The sequence below is a fragment of the Pituophis catenifer genome, unplaced genomic scaffold (genome assembly GCF_029215685.1).
Source record: "Pituophis catenifer annectens isolate HBS135680 unplaced genomic scaffold, rPitCat1.0.hap2 SCAF_8, whole genome shotgun sequence".
NCBI lineage: Eukaryota > Metazoa > Chordata > Lepidosauria > Squamata > Colubridae > Pituophis > Pituophis catenifer.
Window position 1 is genome coordinate 4,729,886 of NW_027256888.1, and position 22,034 is coordinate 4,751,919.

Consider the following 22,034-nt stretch of genomic DNA (forward strand, 5'->3'; position numbering starts at 1 on the left):
AGTTTCAAACTCACAGCCTCCTGATTGTGAGGCAAGAGTTCCACCTCTAGGCCACCGCACCACTCATAATGCTTCATAATGCTATATAGCACTCTCTGATTGGTTTATAGAGTCAGCATGTTGCCCCCAACAATTCGGGTCCTCATTTTACTGACCTGGGAAGGATGAAAGCTGAGTCAACCTTTGAGCTCCGTCGGGCTCAAACTCTAGTCTGTGGGCAAAGTTAGCCTGCAATACTGCATTCTGCGCCACCAGGGCGCCCGTTAAAAGTTAATAATGTAAGATATTTGAAAGAAAAGGAATTTAGCCACAGATAGTTGAATGGGAGCAGATTCTTGCTGTAAGTGGGAAAGTTTGCTCCTACTAGTATGAATTTAAAGGTAAAGATTCCCCTCACACATACGTGCTAGTCGTTCCTGACTCTAGGGGGCGGTGCTCACCTCCGTTTCAAAGCCGAAGAGCCAGCGCTGTCTGAAGACGTCTCCGTGGTCATGTGGCCGACATGACTAAACACCAAAGGCGCACAGAACGCTGTTCCCTTCCCACCAAAGGTGGTCCCTATTTTTCTACTTGCATTTTTTACCTGCTTTCGAACTGCTAGGTTGGCAGAAGCTGGGACAAGTCACGGGAGCTCACCCCATTACTCAGCACTAGGGATTCGAACCGCTGAACTGCCGACCTTTCAATCGACAAGCTCAGCATCTTAGCCACTGAGCCACCGCATCCCTATATATGAATGTATGGGCTCTAAATTGAGACCCACCAATATAACTAACATTATTTAACAGTTTTAAAGTTAATCTCCCCCGCCCCCAACAACGAACCCACAAATAAAACATTGGAATCGCTTGCTTGAGTTAATCTGGTAAGAGCTCAACTCATAACACTTTTTTTTTAAAAAACAAGAAATGCAAATATTTATACATACCAAGCCCATGCCTGTGAGTTGACATGGGTGGCATCACGCTCCATGTTTTCGTCTTGGGGTTATAACACTCCACAGTATTCAGTGTTTTTAGTCCGTCTCTACCTCCGACGACGTACAATTTATCGTCTAACACGGCGACTCCAAATTGTAACCTTCTCCCGTTCATATTTGCAACAGGAGTCCACATATTGGTTCGGAGATCGTATTTCTCAATGCTGGTCGCTCCTTAATAACAGTATAATATGTTTTTTTTTAAAAAAAGGAGTTCTTGGAACAATAATAGCAGTTCTACGCAAATGAAACAGGTAGGACTCCATGCAGAAGGTTAGGGATAGTCTTACTAATTAAATAGGCCTGACCCAAACTGAGACTTCTATTTATACTTGAACCGTACAGGTGATTATACCAATTAGTACAGGTAGCCTCAATTTATGGCCATAACTGAGCCCAAAATTCGTGTTCTTAAGTGAGACATTTGTTAAGTGAGTTTTTTCACGACCTTTCTTGCCACATTTCTTACATGAATCCTTGGAGTTGTTACGTTAGTGCAGGGGTGTCGAACTCAGCTTCATTGAGGGCCGCCTCAGGATTGTGTTTGACCTCGGGGGGCCGGGGTCAGGGGTGAAATCCAGCAGGTTCTGGAGAACCGGTAGCGGAAATTTTGAGTAGTTCTGAGAACCGGCAAATACCACCTCTGGCTGGCCCCAAAGTGGGGTGGGAATGGAGATTTTGCATTATCCTTCCCCTGCCATGCCCACCAAGCCACACCAAGCCACGCCCACAGAATCGGTAGCAAAAAAATTTGGATTTCACCACTGGCCAGGGTGGGTGTGACCAGCTCGAGGTCATTCATGTTGGGGGTGCCTGTGATGGACTGAGCACTCTGCCAGCAAAAACGGGCTCCCCAGCTCCGTTTTCGACAGCGACGGCCTCCTGCAACTCTCTGCCAGCGAAAACGGAGCTCGGGAGGGCCACACGCTCCATTTTTGTTGGCAGAGGCACTGCAAGCTGATTCTTTGCTGTTTCCAGAGTGGCCCCCTGGGCAAGATCTAAGGACCCTGCGGGCCAGTTCCGGCCCCCGGGCCTGGAGTTTGACACCCCTGCGTTAGTGACACGGTTGTTAAGTGAATCTGATTTACACATTGACTTTGCTCGTCGGACGGTCGCAAAAGTGCTCGACTTCATGACCCCGGGGACGCTGTAACCGTCATAAATACGAGCCAGCTGCCAAGCGTCCGAATTTTAATCACAGCATCCCTGAGGATGCTGCGATGGTCGTTCAGCGTGAAAAATGGTCGCAAGTGCCGTAACTCTGAACGGTCACCAAATGAACTGTTGTTAAGTTGAGGACTCCCCGTACGATGGATTAGTTTTTAAATTTTTATTATAAACCAATATACCTTTAGTAGCATCCATGCCTCCCACTGCAAACAGGACGCCCACAGTAGATTTTCTAGGCTTTGTGCGAGGGCTTTGCAACATGGGCCTTCTCTCTGGCAACAAATGGTACTTCATCGCTTCCATGATGAGTTTCTGACATTCAATGTCATCTCTGAAGAGTACATTGTTTTCCATGTCGGCTAGAAACTAGACAAAAGGAAAAATAAAACGTGCAGAATTGCTAAACCGTAATAGTGGATCAGGAATAAGTCAGCATGAAATGCAAATTACTGTATTTTTCAGAGTATAAGACGCACCTTTTCCCCCCAAAAAAGAGGGTGAAAATCTGGATGCGTCTTGTACTCCGAATGTAGCCCCACCCAGCTTCTCAAAGGGAGGTTTCAGAGGCTGAAAAAAGCATCAGAAACAGAGCTTCAGAAAAGAAGCCCCCTAACAGAGCTTCAGAGGCTTTTTTTCTGAAACTCTGTTTTGGAGGCTTTCGGAGGCAGAAAAGAAAGTTTTTTCTGAAAGTTTCAGAGGCAGAAAAAAAAAAAGCAAGGCACAGAACTCACAACCAAGGAACCTGTTGCTAAAATTCACCTCTGGGAACAGCTGATTGGGGGTATTCCGGGAGGAGGCCGATCCACCTGCCAATCAGCTTTTTTCTTATTTTCCTCCCCAAAAACTAAGGTGCGTCTTATACTCCGGTATGACTTATACTCCGAAAAATACGGTAATTTGGCACTGTGGATATCATCTCTTCTAACCTATCATCAATATGTACGCTTAATAAATGATTTGCAATAATCAGGGCATAAAAAGGACAAGCACTAGTACTAAAAATTTTAGCTTTCGTACATCAAAGCAGGCTTTAACTATTTTCTCTAGGATAAAAATCCATTTACCCGAAGTGGCAATTGCTCTGTTAGATGAAACTTTCCCACAAAGTATTTGTACTGCAGCCAGGTTAACTAACACTGCAATAAACATGTAGAATTTAGAAATTATGCGTTACTGCTATCCAGTTCTGCGCTTTATGTGCTTGTAACTGCTGCAAATTTAGAATCCATAGATTCTATGGATTCAATAAAGCAATAAAGCATACTTTCTGTTATGGATTGCACCAGAGAGGCTAAACTAATAAGCCTTCTCTGAAAATAAGCCCTCCCTGAAAATATTTAATCACATGCGCAGCGGGTCACTGCCATTTCCTCTGGTTAGAGTTAGGGAGACAAAGCTGGAAATCAGGTAAGATGCAACAGGAGTCCTGTCTTGCTCCACGCGCCCCAAAAATAATACCTCCCTGAAAATAAGGCCAAGCACTTATTTCGGGGTTCAAAAAAAATATAAGACAGGGTCTTATTTTTGGGGAAACACGGTATACTATATAATCATAATTGTTCTGTTAGATAAGAAACAAAAACAGACCAATATCAACCAATAAGGGTCATAGTGGATTTGGAGTTTTTCCTTTCTAATTCAAATTCTAACTGCATCCCCATGCACAGCCTCTCCAAATTTTAAAATTCAATTTTTGATTTAAGCTCAAAAGCATGAGCATTACATTTGGTTCACACAGAGCAAGACGAAAACGAATTCAGTGAACCGGATCTGACAGATTAATAACGAATCCATAGAACTTTTGCACTTTTCTGAGCGTGCCATGTTAAACCACTGTTTTACAACTGATCGCCATGCACGCAAGATGGCAGCTGGTTTGTCATTAATTTTAAGGCTGACCTAGAAAAGGGAGCCATTCGTTTTAGTTATTTGGACTATCACGCTCTAGGTGGACAGACGCTCAGGATTGTGACCATTTTTTTTCCTCCAAAGTGAATATACATGACAATGAAACCATGGTGCAGACTTTTGAGTGTGGGACTGTGTCAGGCGCTAAGAATTGGGGCTGCACATTAACTTCCAGTTAGGATGATCCATGGCTGAATCCTGGAAGCTGAAAGAAAACTCCGAGGCTTGAGTTTCCTCAAAGTTCCATTTCATTAGAGATGTCATATTGGCACTGTTGTGACCTAGGCTTCCTGAGTCATTAAAACACAAGAGTAGTCCCAAAAACCTCTTTTATTGCAACGGCTGTGAATTACGTTCATTCACAGCTGAGTCCCAATTAGTTGCAAAAAGTCCTTTGGGAGAAGTCCTTCGGGATAATCATCAAACTTTATCTCCCTTGACACCCTGCCAAAGACCTACTTGGCAAAGCCACACAGAGTCCAGAATCAAACAGAGATGCCAACTGGGAACAGAATTAACAACATTGCTTTCCTGCAAAGGGCCCACGTGCCTTTGCTCCTCACTTAAGCATTATGGGAGGGGCCAATCATCTCCAGGCCTTACTCCTGAGTCGTCCCTTTTGTTTTAACTGTTCTTGCCTTCTGGCAGCTCTGTGCATGCGCATACTAGGAACAGGCTCCTCCTGTTCCTCTACTTCTCTGCTGTCCAACTCTAGAGGCTCCGAAGTCCACGCATCACTCCCAGATGGTCCTGGCCCCATCTCTGCCTCCGACGCAGAGCCCTTGTGCGAGCCTTCCCTAGACTCCAGGACTGGCCCATGTTCCTCCCCAGCCTCCTCACTGTCTGACTCTGCTGCCAGCTCCGGCAGGCCGCTGGTGAACCACAACAGGCACATCTGGGAAAACCGAATCTGAAAGCTTCCAGGTTTTCCCCACTCAAAGGAATGTTCAAGTCCCTGCCCCACACCAAGATGTCCATCACATGGTCCAATCAAAGCACCGTCCCAACTGGAGATGCCTCCCAGTTCCAGCCGTCCAGGTGCAGGGCAGGATGTCCTTGACTTTCTGAGAAAGGAATTTTAATATGACTATATATCACCCTGGTGTCAGGTTTCGGTGTCGTCTCAAATAAATTGCATTTCCAAACAAATAGTCTTTGATGAAATCTTTCATTTATTAAGCACGACAATCTGTCCCCGACTCATCGTAGCCAACACTGACTTCCTGACCCCAAACCTTCCCTTTCCGTTCCCCAATTCTCTGCGTCTCATTGGCCATCTTCCAAATCACTCTCCCCATATCTACTACTTCAGCTCCCAGGAATGTTCCCCCTCCCATCGCATCTCCTAGGGGATATTATCTTCAGGGAAAATAAATAGGAGAAAAGCCAAGCGTCCTCTTGCCAGCTGCCCCCTCTTCTCCTCCTTATGTCAGCACTGGAATGAACATAGTTTGGAGTGCTGACATCTGGCTCCATACAATTCTCCCTCCCAGTTTCCCACAGTACTAGTAAATGTGGCAGGCCTGAAGATCCAATAAAAAAGATGGCTTCCAGGCCTGACCGCCTATACATAAGAATCAACTAACGGTCAGAATTAAATTGGTTTTAGATAAGAGTCAACGAAATTTAAGAGGGACTTAAGAATCATTCTCAGGCTGGTTCCTCTCTTGACTCTGCCCTAGGTTCTGCCTGCCCTTCTCTGATAGTATATACAAAACTTTCATGCCAGTAGGGTTCAATAATATTTCCCATTAATCACAGTCACTGGCATAGTTTGGCATTTTAAGATTCTACAGCCTGGAACAATTTATGTAAAATTATAACTATCAGTAACTGGCTCTTTGGAAGTCTGTTTCAATCTACTGGGCCACAGAACAAATCTAGATGATGATGATGATTATGATGATGATGATGATGATGATGATGATGATGATAACACCAACAACAACTTTATTGTCACTGTACGTGTATACACAGTATACCCATACAACGAAATTCACTTAACCCCCAAAGACCAGGTCCAACACACATAACAATCCCCAAACACACTCCCACCCACCGCAATTCCCCACCCCTCAACCACCCAAACATCCACACAACAGACCAAGTAATGCTGTCCAACTGTTCACTGATGGTGGCCCTTTTAGTTCATTGTGGAGTGCAATTATAGCTCTGGGATAAAAACGATTCAGAAAACGTGTGGTCCGAGTTTTAATTGTTCTGTATCTTCTGCCAGAAGGCAACAGTCCAAAAAGATTGTAAGCAGGATGGGAAGAGTCTCTGAGAATGTTATGCAACTTCCTCAAACAGCGAGATGCGAAGATGTCATCCAGGGCTAATAGCTGATATTCTGGGCAGTTTTAATGATTCTCTGTAGAGCTTTTTTGTTCGCTACAGAGCTGCTCCCATACCATGCAAGAATGCCGTATGTCAGGACACTCTCAATGGTGCTGTGATAATAGGACAGAAGTAGATGCTGAGATAGATTTATCTTCCTGAGCATTCTCAGGAAGTACAGCCTCTTCTGTGCCTTCTTCACAAGCATATTAATATTCATAGTCCATGAGAGGTCCTTCCGAGATATAAATGCCCAGAAATTTAAAACTACCATTTCCCATTAATCACAGTCACTGGCATAGTTTGGCATTTTAAAATTCTACAACCTGGAACAATTTTATGTAAAATTATAAATATCAGTAACCGGCTCTTTGGAAGTCTGTTTCAATCTACCGGGCCACAGAACAAATCTACATGATGATGGCTTACTTGAAACAAATTCAGCTCTCATCTCCCCAGGTGACTTAAAACACAGCCATATTTATGCATAATTGGAATAGACTACAAAAGGCTCATTTCCATATCTCCTGATGTTTTAGTGCTTTGAAGCTTTCCTTAACCAAGGATATACCACCCTGCCCTGAGATACGTTTGTAAAGTATTTAATTAAGGCATCATGAATTTACGTTCTCACTGAACAAAGGACAAATTCTGCCTGAGGAATCCGCATCGCTGGTGGAATTCCCAATAAACATTTAACTGGTTTTATATTATAATCTTGCCCTGATAAGAATTTTTTGAATGGATCAGCAAAGCTGTCTCCTGTTGTGGCCCGCCAGCGGACGCTTGTGGCAGACTCAGACAGTGAGGAGGTTGGGGAGGAACATGGGCCAGTCCTAGAGTCTGGGGAAGGCTCTGATGAGTGCTCTGCGTCGGAGGCAGAGAGGGGGCCAGGGCCGTCAGACAGTTATCAACTACCTTTGGATTCGGATATCAGTGGGGCAGACAAACAGCTGGAGCCTATTCCCGATGCGCGCATGCGCAAAGCTGCCAGACGAAGGGAACAGCTAAGGAACAAGGGTCGACTTGGGAGTAAGGCCACAGGTGGACGATGAAGGGCCCCTCCCAGAGGGAATAAAAGAGGAGCGAAAGGGGAGTGGAGTTTGCAGGAGACAATTAGTTCATTCCTGCATTCTTGCCAAGTATTGCGGGCATCTGAAAGATATCGGCCTGGCCACTCTCCAAGCCTGATAAAGGTCGGTAATTGTGAACTATCTTGAAAGGCTGTGGGAGAGGAAAGACTTTGCTAGAGAGGAATTCACTGTAAATTAAAATAAAAGAGGTTTATCTGGACGAGGACTCGGCTTCATGCTGTTGGGGAAGCCTAGGTCAAAACCACTCCCTTTTAATGGGATAGCAGCTTTTACATTTCTTGGATTAGTCTCTGTTTTATCCCGAAATCTCTCCTCTAATTTTCAATGTCTGAAATGATGGCAATAATTTCATCATGGCTTAGGGCCTGGTTATTTACGGGACCGCCTACTACCACCAATAGCCTCCCACCGACCAGTACGCTCTCATAGAGAGGGACTCCTCCGGGTGCCGTCAGCCAAACAATGTCGGCTGGCGACCCCTAGGGGGAGAGCCTTCTCTGTGGGGGCACCTACCATCTGGAATGGGCTCCCCCCAGAGATACGGAGGATCCCGGATCTGCGCACCTTCCGCCGCGCTGTGAAGACCTTTTTATTCCATCAGGCGGGCTTGGCCTAATCTCTTCCCTTTTTAAATATGTAAATTTTAATTTGTTTTTAAATTATTGGGGTGTTTTAATTTGTCTGGGCCAAAATGATTTAATCTGATTTTATCTGGTTTTTAAATTTTTTGTATCTATGTTATTTTATTGTCTGGCTGTTCACCGCCCTGAGTCCTTCGGGAGTAGGGCGGTATACAAATCAAATACAAATACAAATAAATAAAATCACACCCTTTGTGTGAACTGGCCTTCTCTCGGCTGATCATTCAAAAACCATTTTTCTAAATTCAGAAAAGACATGCATGGTTAGAAGGTCTTAGAATAATATATAAAAAAAGGAAAAGTCTCCATGTAAGAGACCATTAAGTGGCGATATCTTAAGTTATTGAGAGATCTGAAGACAGATGACGGGCTGCAGGGAATGTCATTTACTCACCTGTGGTGCCAGTAAAGGGAGTCTGATGTACGCTAAGAGGTTACTGAGATCTTTCTTCCGTTGTTCCGAATCGTGTTGCACCCAAGTGAGCAACGCATTAAGAATAGTCTCTTCGCTGGGAATGTTCATATCGTCACTAGCTAACAGCTTTGCAATTTCAGTGGACGGTAACAGGAGGAATTCTTGGTTTCTAATGACTTCCATGAAGTGCTCCTAAAAATGATAAGAAGTATAAGTAGGATCACGTGTTCTGATCTCGGCTTTCTGATATAGTAAAAAGCGCTAGTTAGTGTAAAAAGCACAATTAGTCCCAACCCCCCCCTTTTTTTTTTTCCATCTTAAGAGCTGTGAATTCCTTTCATTCACAGCATGTGCTGAATCACCAAGAGTTTTTTATAAATAGTCCAACAGAAGTCTGCCACAGTCCTTTGGAAAAGGCTGGCAAACACCCACCTCTATCTTCTTTGACACGATGCCAAAGACCTGATTGGCAATTATCTTGGCCAGGCCACACGGAAACACGGAGTCAAAAACGGAGCTTCAAAGTACAAACTGACACCATCCACAACGTTGCTTCCTGCAAAGGCCCACATGCATGGGTGAAATGCTCCCGGTTCGGACTGGATCGCCCAATCCGGTAGCGATGGCGGCGGGTGGTTTGGAGAACCGGTAGCAAAAATCCCTGCCCCCCACCCCTGCCCAGCTGAGCTGCACGATCATCAGAGGCTTTTTTTTTTTTTTAACTTTTAAAAGCATTTTTTCTAAAACCTCTTCGGCCGAAAAAATGCTTTTAAAAGTTTTTTTTTTAAAAAAAAAGCCTCTGATGATCGTGCGGCTCAGCTGGGATCGTCAGAGGCTTTTAAAAGCATTTTTTCTACAACCTCTTAAGGTCTACAACTTTAAGAGGTAGTAGAAAAAATGCTTTTAAAAGTTAAAAAAAAAAGTTGGCCACGCCCACCCAGTCACATTACCCCCACCAAGTCATGCCCACAGAACTGTAGTAACAAATTTTACATTTCACCACTGTCCACGTGCCTTTGCTCTTCCTTTATGTCTTACGGGAGGGGCCAATCATCTCCAAACCTTACTCCCACCTTACTCCAAGCCTTCAGCACATTTATTTATTTTTTATTTATTTATTTTATTTCTATACCGCCCTTCTCCCGAAGGACTCAGGGCGGTGTACAGTCTAATTAAAAACAAAAAGACAGACAAAATTTAAAAATAATTAAAATTATTAAATAATAGGCCCAATTTATAAAACCCCAAATTTAAAATGCCATTTAAAACCAATTAAAATCTTTACATTGATAGCCCAGCCTGGTGGAACAACATGGTTTTGAGGGCACAGCAAAACACACGGAGATCCGAGATTTTACGAATTTCTGGGGGCAGATCATTCCAAAGGGCAGGGGCTCCGACAGAGAAGGCCCTCCCCCTGGGTGTCGCCAGCCAACATAATTTGGCCGATGGCACCCTGAGGAGACCCTCTCTGTGGGAGCGAACTGGCTGGTGGGAGGCTACTGGTGGCAGAAGACGGTCTCGAAGGTATCCAGGTCCAATGCCATGGAGCGCTTTAAAGGTGGTAACCAACACTTTGAATCGCACCCGGAAGACCACTGGGAGCCAGTGCAGCTCGCGCAGGAGGGGTGTCACGTGGGCACAACAAGTTGCGCCCATAACCACCCGCGCGGCCGCATGGCATCAAAAATACAGCGATTATATAGGACAGGATAGCGCCAGAGCGGGTGGGCGTGGCCAACCGCTGGTCAGAACTACCAGTTCACCTGAACTGGTCTGAACCGGCAGCAGCCCACCTCTGCTTATGACTGCTTTTCATAGTCACCACCTTTGAGCATCCCTATGATCACATAGGTCAAAATTCAGCTGCTTGGCAATTGGTTCATATTTATGACCGTTGCTGTGTCCCAAGGTCATGTTATCCCCTTTTGCGACCTTCTGACAAGCAAAGTTAAGGGGGAAGTCGGGTTCCTTTAACAACCAGGTTACTAATTTATCAGCTGCCGTGATTCACTTAATAACCGAGGCAAGAAAGGTTATAAAAAAGGAGCAAAACTCATTTAACAAAGGTCTCACTTAACAACAGAAATCTTGAGCTCAGTTGTGGTCGTAAAGGGGGGACTCCCTGTAGTGTCGGTACCCACATTGCAAAAACGAGGGCAAAATGGCTGCTCTTTTACATTTTTTTTTTTATCTCAAGGAGCTTTTAAGCAAATGAAATTAGTAGAGAGTTACTCTAATTGAAGATTCAATTGGCCTACACATTTCTGTACTGTTTCCATGGCAACGTATCTTTCCAGCCAAAGGAAGTGCTTCTACGGTGCTCCTTATTACTAAAATTCAATTTCACGTCTCCGTTGGAATTAAACCATTATTTTTTTTTCCAAAAGGCCCTGGGAAGAATTGACGTAGCACAACTAATTACTCTGGAAAATCACTTTTTAAAACCCATCTTAATTTAAATTATATTCAACTCAAAACTGTTAAAGGCTAGAAGAGTGTTTTTGTGTTATTTTTTCTTTCAATGCCAATAGCCTTTGAAAGAGGCTATTTCCATGGCTTTAGCCTTAGGGAAAATGCTATAAAGCATCTCAATAAATTAATAAAGGAGAAAGAAAAGTATCAGTGATACAAAAGAATAGCAAAATAATGTATCAGAAATCAGCGGGCAGAAGTAGTTCAGGTGTCAAAATTCTTAAGGTGTATTTTTATTTTTTAGTAATATACAAGTAGTCCTTGATTTAAAATCAGTGCGAGCTGCACTGGCTTCCTGGGGTCTTCCGGGTGCGCTTCAAGGTGTTGGTGACCACCTTTAAAGCGCTCCATGGCTTAGGGCCAGGGTATCTGCGAGACCGCCTTCTGCCTCCAATAGCCTCCCACTGACCGGTTCGCTCGCACAGAGAGGGCCTCCTCAGGGTGCCGTCGGCCAGACAGTGCCGGCTGGCGACCCCCAGGGGGAGAGCCTTCTCTGTGGCAGCACCTGCCCTCTGGAATGACCTACCCCCTGAGATACGCACGATATCAGACCTCCGGACTTTTCATCGGGCCCTGAAAACACACTTATTCCATCTAGCCGGGCTGGCTTGATCCCGTCCTCTCAGTTTTAATTGAATTCGGTTTTAATTGGGTTGTTTTAAATCTTGGGCCAAAATTATTTAATTGTTTTTTTAAACCGTTTTTAAATTTTATATGCAATGTTTTATCTCGGCTGTACACCGCCCTGAGTCCCGCAGGAGAAGGGCGGTATAGAAATAAAAGAGCCTTGATAGTACAGTGGTTTAATGCACCCTGTTATTAAGACCAGCTGCCTGCAATTTCTGCTGGTTCGAATCTCTCCAAGGCTCAAGGTTGACTCAGCCTTCCATCCTTTCTAAGGTAGGTGAAATGAGGACCCAGTTTGTGGGGGCAATAAGCTGACTTTGTATAAAATATACAAAAGAATGAAGGCTATTGCTTAACGCATTGTAAGCCGCCCTGAGTCTCCGGAGAAGGGCGACATATAAATCAAATTTTAAAAAAATAAAAATAAAAATAAAATAAAATAAAAAATAAATAAATAAAATCATTCCTTTAGTGACTGTTCAAAGTTATAATAGAGATCTTGTCCCAAATACTATTGAATATGTCATCATGTGTTCGGGCTTGATAAATCGACACTTAGGAGTTTGAAAATTAATGAGTAGTTACGATTGGCCTCTCCTCTCCCCTTCTGTCCCTCAGGCTGGCCCCATAATGATGACGACAAGAATGATATTGTGGAATGCTTTCTCCATAATTAAAATGAATGGTTTAAGAACTGCATACCATGGTGTAATTGTGGGCCACTTTGTGCAAATCCGTACAACCCTGTGCATCGGCGAAAGAGCGGATTCCAAGGCAATTTGAAGGGTGAAGCTGCTTCATTAAAAACTTGCAGCAAGCTTCTACAACCTGAGACAGCTGAAGAATACAAGCTGTGGACAGCAGGCATTCAATGTTATCTTCTTTTAATTCGAGACGACCTAGGATGGTTTAAAACAGAGTTACTACGCATGATGAAAGGCCATTGTTACCCAATCGAACAACTAGTTATGGTTTAGACAAGAATAAAAATAAGAAAAACCCACAGACCCTTCGACTTATTTCCGTATTTTGGAAATCTGCCATCAGAGGTTTTTAACGGAAAACCCACGATACGGGAATGAGGGCCTTAACTATAGTTTATAATCAGTGGTGGGTTCCTCCCGGTTCGGTCCGGTTCGACCGAGCTGGTAGCGGTGACAATATGACGTCACCGAACCGGTTCTCCCCCCCCGCCCTCCCACCCCCCCCACCTTATTCTTACCTTTTATTTGATCCCACCCCCAATCTATAGCTGCCTCCTGAGTCCCAGCTGATGACTAGGGGGAAAAAAACTGTTTAAACTCTTGCCGCGGGGCTTCAAAGGGCCGCCCTACAGCTGATCAGTGTTAAAAGCAAACAAATGAGTTGGGCCGTAAGTGCGAGGACTGGTCGTAAGAGCGAGGACCTTCCAGAAACGACTCTGACCAGCTAGCCACACCCACCTAGTCACATGACCTCCAAGCGACTCACAAAATAAGCCACGCCCACAGAACCGGTAGTAAAAAAATTTAGAACCCACCCCTGTTTATAATGCTATAAAGTTGGTTCTTGAGACAGTTATCACAAAAAGCTGATTGAACTGAAATAAGGATTTGGATAGGGATCGCCAAAAAATGTCACAGATGTAAGACAGACAGGAAAGACCAAGAAACTTCTGGAAAAAAAGGCAGATGAGTGAAACTTGATTCCAGCAATTTTTTCACCTAAGTTCTAGTATAATTCTGATTTTTTTTTTTTTCAGGTTTAAGTACTTGCCTTGTTTTTTTCCCAAAAAAGTGTCATTTTTTTTCCTAAGGAAGTGTTATATTTCAGAAATTTCAGCAGCCTTTAGCAATTTTGTACCAAAAGCTAAAAACATCCAAAGAAAAGTCAATTTTTTTAAAAAAATCACGAGTGACATTATTCTATGGCCGTGATGGCGAACCCATGGCACGTGTGCCACAGGTGGCACGCGGAGCCATATCGGTGGGCACGCGAGCATTGCCCTAGCTCAGCTCTGGCGCACGCATCTGATTTTCAGGCCTTCAGGGCCCACTGGAAGTCGGCAAATGGGCCGTTTCCGGCCTCCAGAAGCTTTCTTGGAGCCTGGGGAGGACGAAAAACAGGAGAGAACCAGCTAGAATTAAGGAGAAATTTCCTAACATTGAGAACAATTACGGAGTGGAAGGCCTTGCCTTCAGAAATCGTGGGTGCTCCAGCACTGGAGGTTTTTAAGAAGAGATTGGATAACCATTTGTCTGGGATGGTATAGGGCAGGGGTGGACAACGGTGGCCCTTTTACAACCTGTGGACTTCAACTCCCAGAATTCCTGGGACAGCCAAGCTGGCTCAGGAACTCTGGGAGTTGAAGTCCACAGGTTGTAAAAGGGCCACCGTTGCCCATCCCTGGTACAGGGACTCCTGCCTGAGCAGGGGGAGGGTTGGACTAGAAGACCTCCGAGGTCCCTTTCAACTCTGTTCTTCTATTCTATCTTGAGACTTTTAAGAACTGCTTGCTCTGCTTTAGAAAAAACATAAAATAAGATTCGAACGTCCCAATGTTGGGAGATGATTTAAGGGAAATGAATAAAACAACATAATTAGTGCATTTAAATATTCACATTTCTTTGGAAAAACACTTTCACGCAGTTTGAGTCAAAGCACCCTTTTATCCCTCTGAAATTAGCTTAAAACACACACACACACACACACACACACACACACACACACACAGGAGGCCTTGCTATCTCTAGATCAGTATTTATGGCTATTATTATAATTCACACACTGTATACAAAGTGGGGAATCTTCAGCTTGGTACACGAAGCGTAGAGTTTAGCATTTGCTCGTCTTTAAAAGTTAATTTTAAAGAGTTTTAAAAAGTTAATGTTAATGTTAAGAGCCTTGGTAGTACAGTGGTCTAAGGCACCCTGTTATTAAGCTGGTTATTAAGACCAGCTGCCTGCAATTACTGCAGGTTCGAATCTCGCCAAGGCTCAAGGTTGACTCAGCCTTCCATCCTTTCTAAGGTAGGTAAATTGAGGACCCAGATTGTGGGGGCAATAAGCTGACTTTGTAAAAATATACAAAAGTGTGAAGGCTATTGCTTAACGCACTGTAAACCACCCTGAGTCTCCGGAGAAGGGCAGCATATAAATCAAATTAAAAAAAAAATTGCTTTCACCTGTATACGCGTACTGCACCAACGCCCATAACGCATTGGGTTCCACACCTTCCATTTTGATTTCTTCTTGTCTGGCCTCTCGGACATCGTTGGTAAACATGGCTGCAAAATAATCCGAGACAGAGGACAGCACCAACCTGGGCCCGCGTGAAACAGGAGGGAGACAAGAGAGAAGGCAATCAAGTGCCTGCATTAATTTGGCAGCCTGTTTATAAAAGCATTGTAAATAACAATCCATTTTAAATAACAATAAAAAAAACAATAACAATTAAATAACAATCCTCCTCCCATCTACGACCGTATGACTGTAACCTTGTTGCTGGTATCCTTATGATTTCTATTGATTGTTTTCTAATATGATTTGATTGCTTACTTGTATCCTATGACCAGGGGTGAAATCCAACAGGTTCTCTGACAGGTTCGGGAGAACTGGTAGTGGAAATTTTGAGTAGTTCGGAGAACTGGCAAACACCACCTCTGGCCGGCCCCAGAATGGGGTGGGAATGGGGATTTTGCAATATCCTTCCCCCAGGAGTGGGAGGGAATGGGATTTTACAGTATCCTTCTCCTGTCACGCCCACCAAGCTACGCCCACAGAACCGGTGGTAAAAAAATTTGGATTTCACCACTGCCTATGACTATCATTAAGTGTTGTATCTTATGATTCTTGACAAATGTATCTTTTCTTTTACGTACACTGAGAGCGTATGCACCAAAGACAAATTCCTTGTGTGTCCAATCACACTTGGCCAATAAAAAATTCTATTCTATTCTATTCTATTCTATTCTATTCTATTCTATTCTATTCTATTCTATTCTATTCTATTCTATTCTATTCCATTCCATTCCATTCCATTCCATTCCATTCCATTCCATTCCATTCCATTCCACTCCACTCCACTCCACTCCATTCCTCATTCAACTATTCTATTCTATTCTATTCTATTCTATTCTATTCTATTCTATTCTATTCTATTCTATTCTATTCTATTCTATATTCCAATATTTATTCTATTCTGTCCTATCCTATTCTTTTCCAATATCTATTCTATTCTGTTCTGTTCTGTTCTGTTGTTCTGTTCTATTCTATATTGCAATATTTATTCTATTCTGTCCTGTCCTGTCCTGTCCTATTCTTTTCCAATATCTATTCTATTCTATTCTATTCTATTCTATTCTATTCTATTCGATTCGATTCGATTCGATTCTAAAAAAATGCAGCCCTCAATACAATTAAAATTGTGTCGTTCTTTGATGCAATCTTTGTATTAAGTATGGGTCGGGGTGTGTGAGTGTGTGTGTGTGTGTGTGTGTGTGTGTGTGTGTGTGTGTGTGTGTGTAGGGTAATATATTTTTCTTTTGAGAGTTCCACCCAGCCTCCAGTGCTGGGAGATTAGATGAGTGGGGCATATGTGCATGGATTGGTACCATCTTTTTTGTTTTTCTTGTTTTTAATGTTGTATATTTTAACCGAATGTGTTTTGCAATTTTAAAAATGATTTTATTGGGAGCCGCCCTGAGTTGCCTGAAAAATTTGAAAGAGGGGTCAAAGAGGCCATCTGTGTCCAAACTGAACAAGCCTTTCTCAATAGAGGGGGAGGGATATGACATCTATTCCCAGTCTACAACACAATCCTTTCAGCAGTTCCAAGAAGGCTCCACACCCATTTGCATCACTCAGATGACCCTGAGGACACAGATAAACCTCCCAGTGGCCTCAACGACCCTCTAAAAGGATGCAAATGGCCAGCTGTCTGCAAGGAGCATAAATCCTTCCCTTCCCCACCATCCAGTCAGAGCTGAAGAAACTTCTTGGATGAAAAGCGAAACGTCTTCAGTTGCCTCTTGAAAAAGCACCTTTGGGACAACCATGACCTGGATGATTGAGAAGCTCTATAGACATTGTCTTAAATGAAATAGCAATAGCATTTAGACTTATATACCGCTTCATAGTGCTTTTACAGCCCTCTCTAAGCGGTTTACAGAGTCAGCCTCTTGCCCCCAACAATCTGACTCATTTTACCCACCTCGGAAGGATGGAAGGCTGAGACAACCTTGAGCCTGGTGAGATTCGAACCGCCAAATTGAAGGCAGCCGGCGGCCAGCAGAAGTAGCCTGCAGTACCGCACTCTAACCACTGCGCCACCGCGGCTCAAATAAAATAAGTTAACAGAAATAAACGCACAATAAAAATGTCTTTTAAAAGGACAAAAGAGAGGGTTTTTTTTTTAAATGAAAGATTTCTGAAATGGGTGACAGTCGTCACCATTATGTAAAGAGCGTTAACGTTAACGATTTTTGTTATGGTTCCGGAAAAAGCAATAAGCCTTTCGGCTTTTCTGTTGACAGCTACCAACAACAAACAAGCACACAACCAACAAGAAATCCTTGGAATCACTAAATGAACGCGCTTCGAATGAATTATTCATATATTGTTTCCAAAGGGACGACGGCTTAAGGGATTGAATGCACGCTTACCTGTGCGCTGGAATCCGTCGATCGCCTGCCACCAATACCACATCGCACAGTTGCTTGTGCCTCAGGTAGTTTTCCATTTTTTTAAAGGTTTGCTCTGCATGGTTGAGTGCTTGAAAAAATTCATCAGACGTGCAAGGCTCCATCGGACGACACGGCAGGCAAGTCTCTCCGCTATGGGAAGTTCTGGAAATGCAAGGCGTACACAAATGGATTAGAAGAGGGATTTATAGTGCGGGTTTTAAAGGGAAGCAGCAGGTGAAGCTAAGCAGAATCACATCAGATACCTGTACAATTAGCACAGGGATCCCCCAAGGCTGTGTGCTCTCCCCACTTCTCTTTTCTCTGTATACCAATGACTGCATCTCAAACGATCCATCTGTTAACTTCTGAAGTTCGCAGATGACACAACAGTGATCGGTCTCATTCGAGACAATGATGAATCCGCATACAGACGGGAGGTTGAACAACTAGCCTCGTGGTGCGACCGGAACAATCTGGAACTGAACACACTCAAAACCATAGAAATGGTGGTGGACTTTAGGAGAAAACCTCCCATACCTCTCACAATACTAGACAACACAGTATCAACAGTAGAGACCTTCAAATTTCTAGGTTCTACCATATCTCAAGGCGTACAATGGACACCCAACATCAAAAACATCATCAGAAAAGCACAACAAAGAATGTTCTTTCTGCGCCAACTCAGAAAGCTCAAACTGCCCAAAGAGCTGCTGATCCAGTTCTACAGAGGAATTACTGAGTCTGTCATCTGCATCTCCATAACTGTCTGGTTTGGTTCTTCAACCCAACAAGACAGACACAGACTTCGGAGGATAATCAGAACTGCAGAAAAAACAATGGCTACCAACCTGCCTTCCATTGAGGACCTGTATACTGCACGAGTCAAAAAGAGGGCTGGGAAAATATCTACAGACCCCTCGCATCCTGGACATAAACTGTTTCAACTCCTACCCTCCAAACGACGCTATAGAGCACTGCACACCAGAACAACTAGACACAAGGACAGTTTTTTCCCGAACGCCATCACCCTGCTAAACAAATAATTCCCTCAACACTGTCAAACTAGTTACTAAGTCTGCACTACTATTAATCTTCTCATCGTTCCCACCACCCATCTCCTCCCACTTATGACTGTATGACTGTAACCTTGTTGCTGGTATCCTTACGATTTATATTGACTGTTTCCCTATGACTATCATTAAGTGTTGTACCTTATGATTCTTGACCAATGAATCTTTTCTATTATGTACTCCGAGAGCGTATGCACCAAGACAAATTCCTTGTGCGTCCAATCACACTTGGCCAATAAAGAATTCTATTCTATTCTAAGACAAAAAGAAAACGCACTTCCTTCCGTCTTCGACAAAATGCGGGCTCTCAAAAAGCTACTGACACTTTGTCAAAAGACTCTTATTTTATTAGTCGCTGAACTGACGGGAAAAGCTTTCTCAAGATTTATGGTCTTTATGACATGTATTTTTGCATTCCCGCTCATCCATGCACTGTGCATGGATGGGAAGCTGAAAATAACAGGGTGGCATCTGAAGAGGCTACAAAAATTATGACAGAAGATGAAGAGTAAAGATGTTGTTGGGTTTTTTTGCACCAAAATACATTTAGAGACTCGCTGATGGTTTGACTGCACGCAACCTCCAAAAGGCCGAGAAATATTTTTCCAAGCTCCAAACCTTTCCATCAAGTCAACCAGAGAACCATTGAAATGGACAATTTGTGCCCGGGGAAAGCGGTACATCGTTCAGCGAAGTTGCAATTAATGGCGCTCGCGTTTATAGGATCATAATTACGTTTCAAAATTAGCAGGCTATAAAGAAGACGTATAGGCGGTTAGAAGGGATAAGGCCGCAGCCGTTTCTCGTTTTATGTTCTCACATCAGCCAGGGGGAAAAGCAGGAAAATAGTTTAGTTATTAGCAATGACCCAGCCAGGATATCTGTGAAGTTAAGGCTTCTGTACATCTGCCTAAAGAAGTATTTTGCTGATTGGAATTCATTAGAGGAAGATTTTATTAAGGATGGGGAAGGCATTTTTCAATGCACATTTCAAATGATCTTATTTATTTCATGAGTATCTCTTGAACTGATACATTAATATTTGAGAAGACGGCAGTTTGGATTACTGTACACGTAGTACCAAAACACTGTGGGGCAGACATTTAATTACCCAACTAGGCAACGTCATCAGTGCTGGTAGGGAGGCTTGCTCTCATTTTATCTGTATACTAGCTGTCAGTGTTGGTGACAGTGATCTTGATGGGGATGTTTTAAGTACAACTTTAAGTTTGTTTGTTTTTTAATGGAATAAACAGCCAGAGAATAATAAAATCTTTGATTTTAGAGTGTTACCAACGGGCTAAATTTAATATCCGGTTAAATTTGTAATAAGGTTTTGGAAATAATTATGAAGAATCCCACCCTTTTTATTTATTTTTTTCTTCTATTTTTTAAAATTCATATTTGTTTTTTTTTTAATTGTTAATTATAATCTTTTACTTACTAATTTACTAACACAAATGAAAAAAATGACAGTTGTAATAAAAAAAAAAATCAAACCAAACCAATGTTATAATCTAAAACTAAGCTACTATTAAAAGTAATTTAAGCTTAAACTAAGAAAGAGCATAACTCTGCTCTCAAAATTAATATGTAATTAACCAGGATGAGCCCCGGTGGCGCAGTGGTTAGAATGCGGTATTGCAGGCAAACTCTGCCCACAGTTAGGAGTTCAAGTCTCACTGGCTCAAGGATGACTCAGCCTTCCATCCTTCCGAAGTGGGTAAAACGAGGACCCAGATTGTTGAGGGCAATAGGCTGACTCTGTAAACCGCTTAGAGAGGGCTGTAAAAGCACTGTAAAGCAGTATATAAGTCTAAGTGCTGTTGCTATTCACTATTTGACGTACAAATGTAAATGGAACAATGCAAGTACTGGCCATCCTTCAGATTACAACAATAGCACTTAGACTTATATACCGCTTCACAGTGCTTTTGCAGCCCTCTCTAAGGGGTTTACTGAGTCAGCCTCTTGCCCCCAACAATCTGGGTCCTCGTTTTACCGACCTCAGGAGGAGAGAAGGAGAAGTCAACCTTGAACCGGTCAGGATCGAACTCCTGGCAGTGCACAGAGTCAGCTTGCAATACTGCACTCTAACCACTGAGCCACCACGGCTCTATAAATTATGGTAGTTTGGCTCTATAAATTATAAATACAGGTAGCTCTCGACTTACGACAATTGAGCTTACGACTTACGACAACTTGGCACCTCAGAACCCCTCTGCAGGAAACAGATTTTTCTTTAAAACATTCGTTTTGATATCTTGGTATTATTTATATAGAAAGAGACTATCTCTCCGTAGCAATCCTAAACCGATATATTTAACAGCAACTAAAATCTAGTAAATGCAACACAATCTATATATGCCTGCCATCAGCATTAAATGCTGATCTGATCAGTAGTCCTTGACTTACAACAATTCACTTAATGACCATTCAAAGTTACAAAGGCACTGAAAAAAGTGACTTATGACCATTTTTCTCACTTACGACCGTTACGGCACACCCATGATCATGTGATCGAAATTCAGATGCTCGGTAACTGATTCATACTTACGACCGTTGCTGTGTTACAGGGTCATGCGATCCCCTTTTGCGAACTTTTGACAAGCAAAATCAACGGGGAAGCCAGATTCATTTAACAACCTAACTTATCAACTGCTGGGATTCACTTAACAACCGTAGCAAGAAAGGTCATAAAATGGGGGCAAACCGCACTTAACAAACGTCTCACTCAACAACAGAAATGTTGGGCTCAATTGTGGTCGTATGTCAAGGACTACCTGTAATTTATTGATGTTCAAAAGAAAATAACTTTTCCGCCCAACGGAAATGTTTAATTTCTGTATATTTGTAATTTTCGATAATGTTTACAGCATAAACATGTTGCGTCCCTTTCTGGATCGGGACGCCTTGCGCACGGTCACTCATGCCCTAGTTACCTCCCATATGGACTACTGTAATGCTCTCTACATGGGGCTCCCCTTGAAAAGCACCCGGAGGCTCCAACTGGTCCAGAATGTAGCTGCGCGGGTGATTATGGGCGCAGCTTGTTACGCCCATGTAACATCTCTCCTACGCGAGCTGCACTGGCTCCCGGTGGTCTTCCGGGTGCGATTCAAGGTGTTAGTTATCACGTTTAAAGCGCTCCATGGCTTAGGACCTGGGTACCTACGAGACCGTCTTTTGCCACCAATAGCCTCCCACCGACCAGTTCGTTCTCACAGGGAGGGACTACTCAGGGTACCGTCAGTCAAATTATGTCGACTGGCGACTCCCAGGGGGAGGGCCTTCTCTGTGGGGGCTCCAACCCTTTGGAATGAACTGCCCCTGGAGATATGGAATATCCCTGATCTCCGTGCTTTCCGCCGTGCCCTCAAGACCCTGATGTTCCCAAAGGCGGGGCTAAACATATGAACATGTGAATGATTTTTTAAATGTTATCTAATTCTGGGTTTTATTTAATTGACCAAACTAAGTAATAATTTTAATTAGCAATTTTATGATGTTTGTGTGTCTATATTTTTCTTGACTGTACACCGCCTTGAGTCCTACGGGAGAAAGGCGGTATAGAAATATAATAAATAAATAAATAAATAAATAAATAAATAAATAAATAAATAAATAAATAGGTCGACATCTAATGGCTTTGCCCT

General features: G+C 43.1%; 1 protein-coding gene across 2 annotated transcripts in view; it reads right to left on the reverse strand.

Annotated features, from left to right (window-relative positions):
- KLHL5 (kelch like family member 5) overlaps positions 1 to 22,034 on the reverse strand; it is a 31,721-nt gene that overhangs the window by 8,344 nt on the left and 1,343 nt on the right. Inside the window, exons 2-7 of one of the 2 annotated variants that reach the window (XM_070948155.1) lie at positions 17,288 to 17,470; positions 14,810 to 14,946; positions 12,349 to 12,545; positions 8,524 to 8,736; positions 2,329 to 2,515; positions 929 to 1,153 (exon numbers count right to left, since the gene is read on the reverse strand). In XM_070948155.1, the coding sequence (XP_070804256.1) occupies positions 929 to 1,153; positions 2,329 to 2,515; positions 8,524 to 8,736; positions 12,349 to 12,545; positions 14,810 to 14,946; positions 17,288 to 17,470 (1,142 nt within the window). The remainder of the gene's footprint in view (positions 1 to 928; positions 1,154 to 2,328; positions 2,516 to 8,523; positions 8,737 to 12,348; positions 12,546 to 14,809; positions 14,947 to 17,287; positions 17,471 to 22,034) is intronic. The other variant, XM_070948156.1, reaches the window with a different exon arrangement.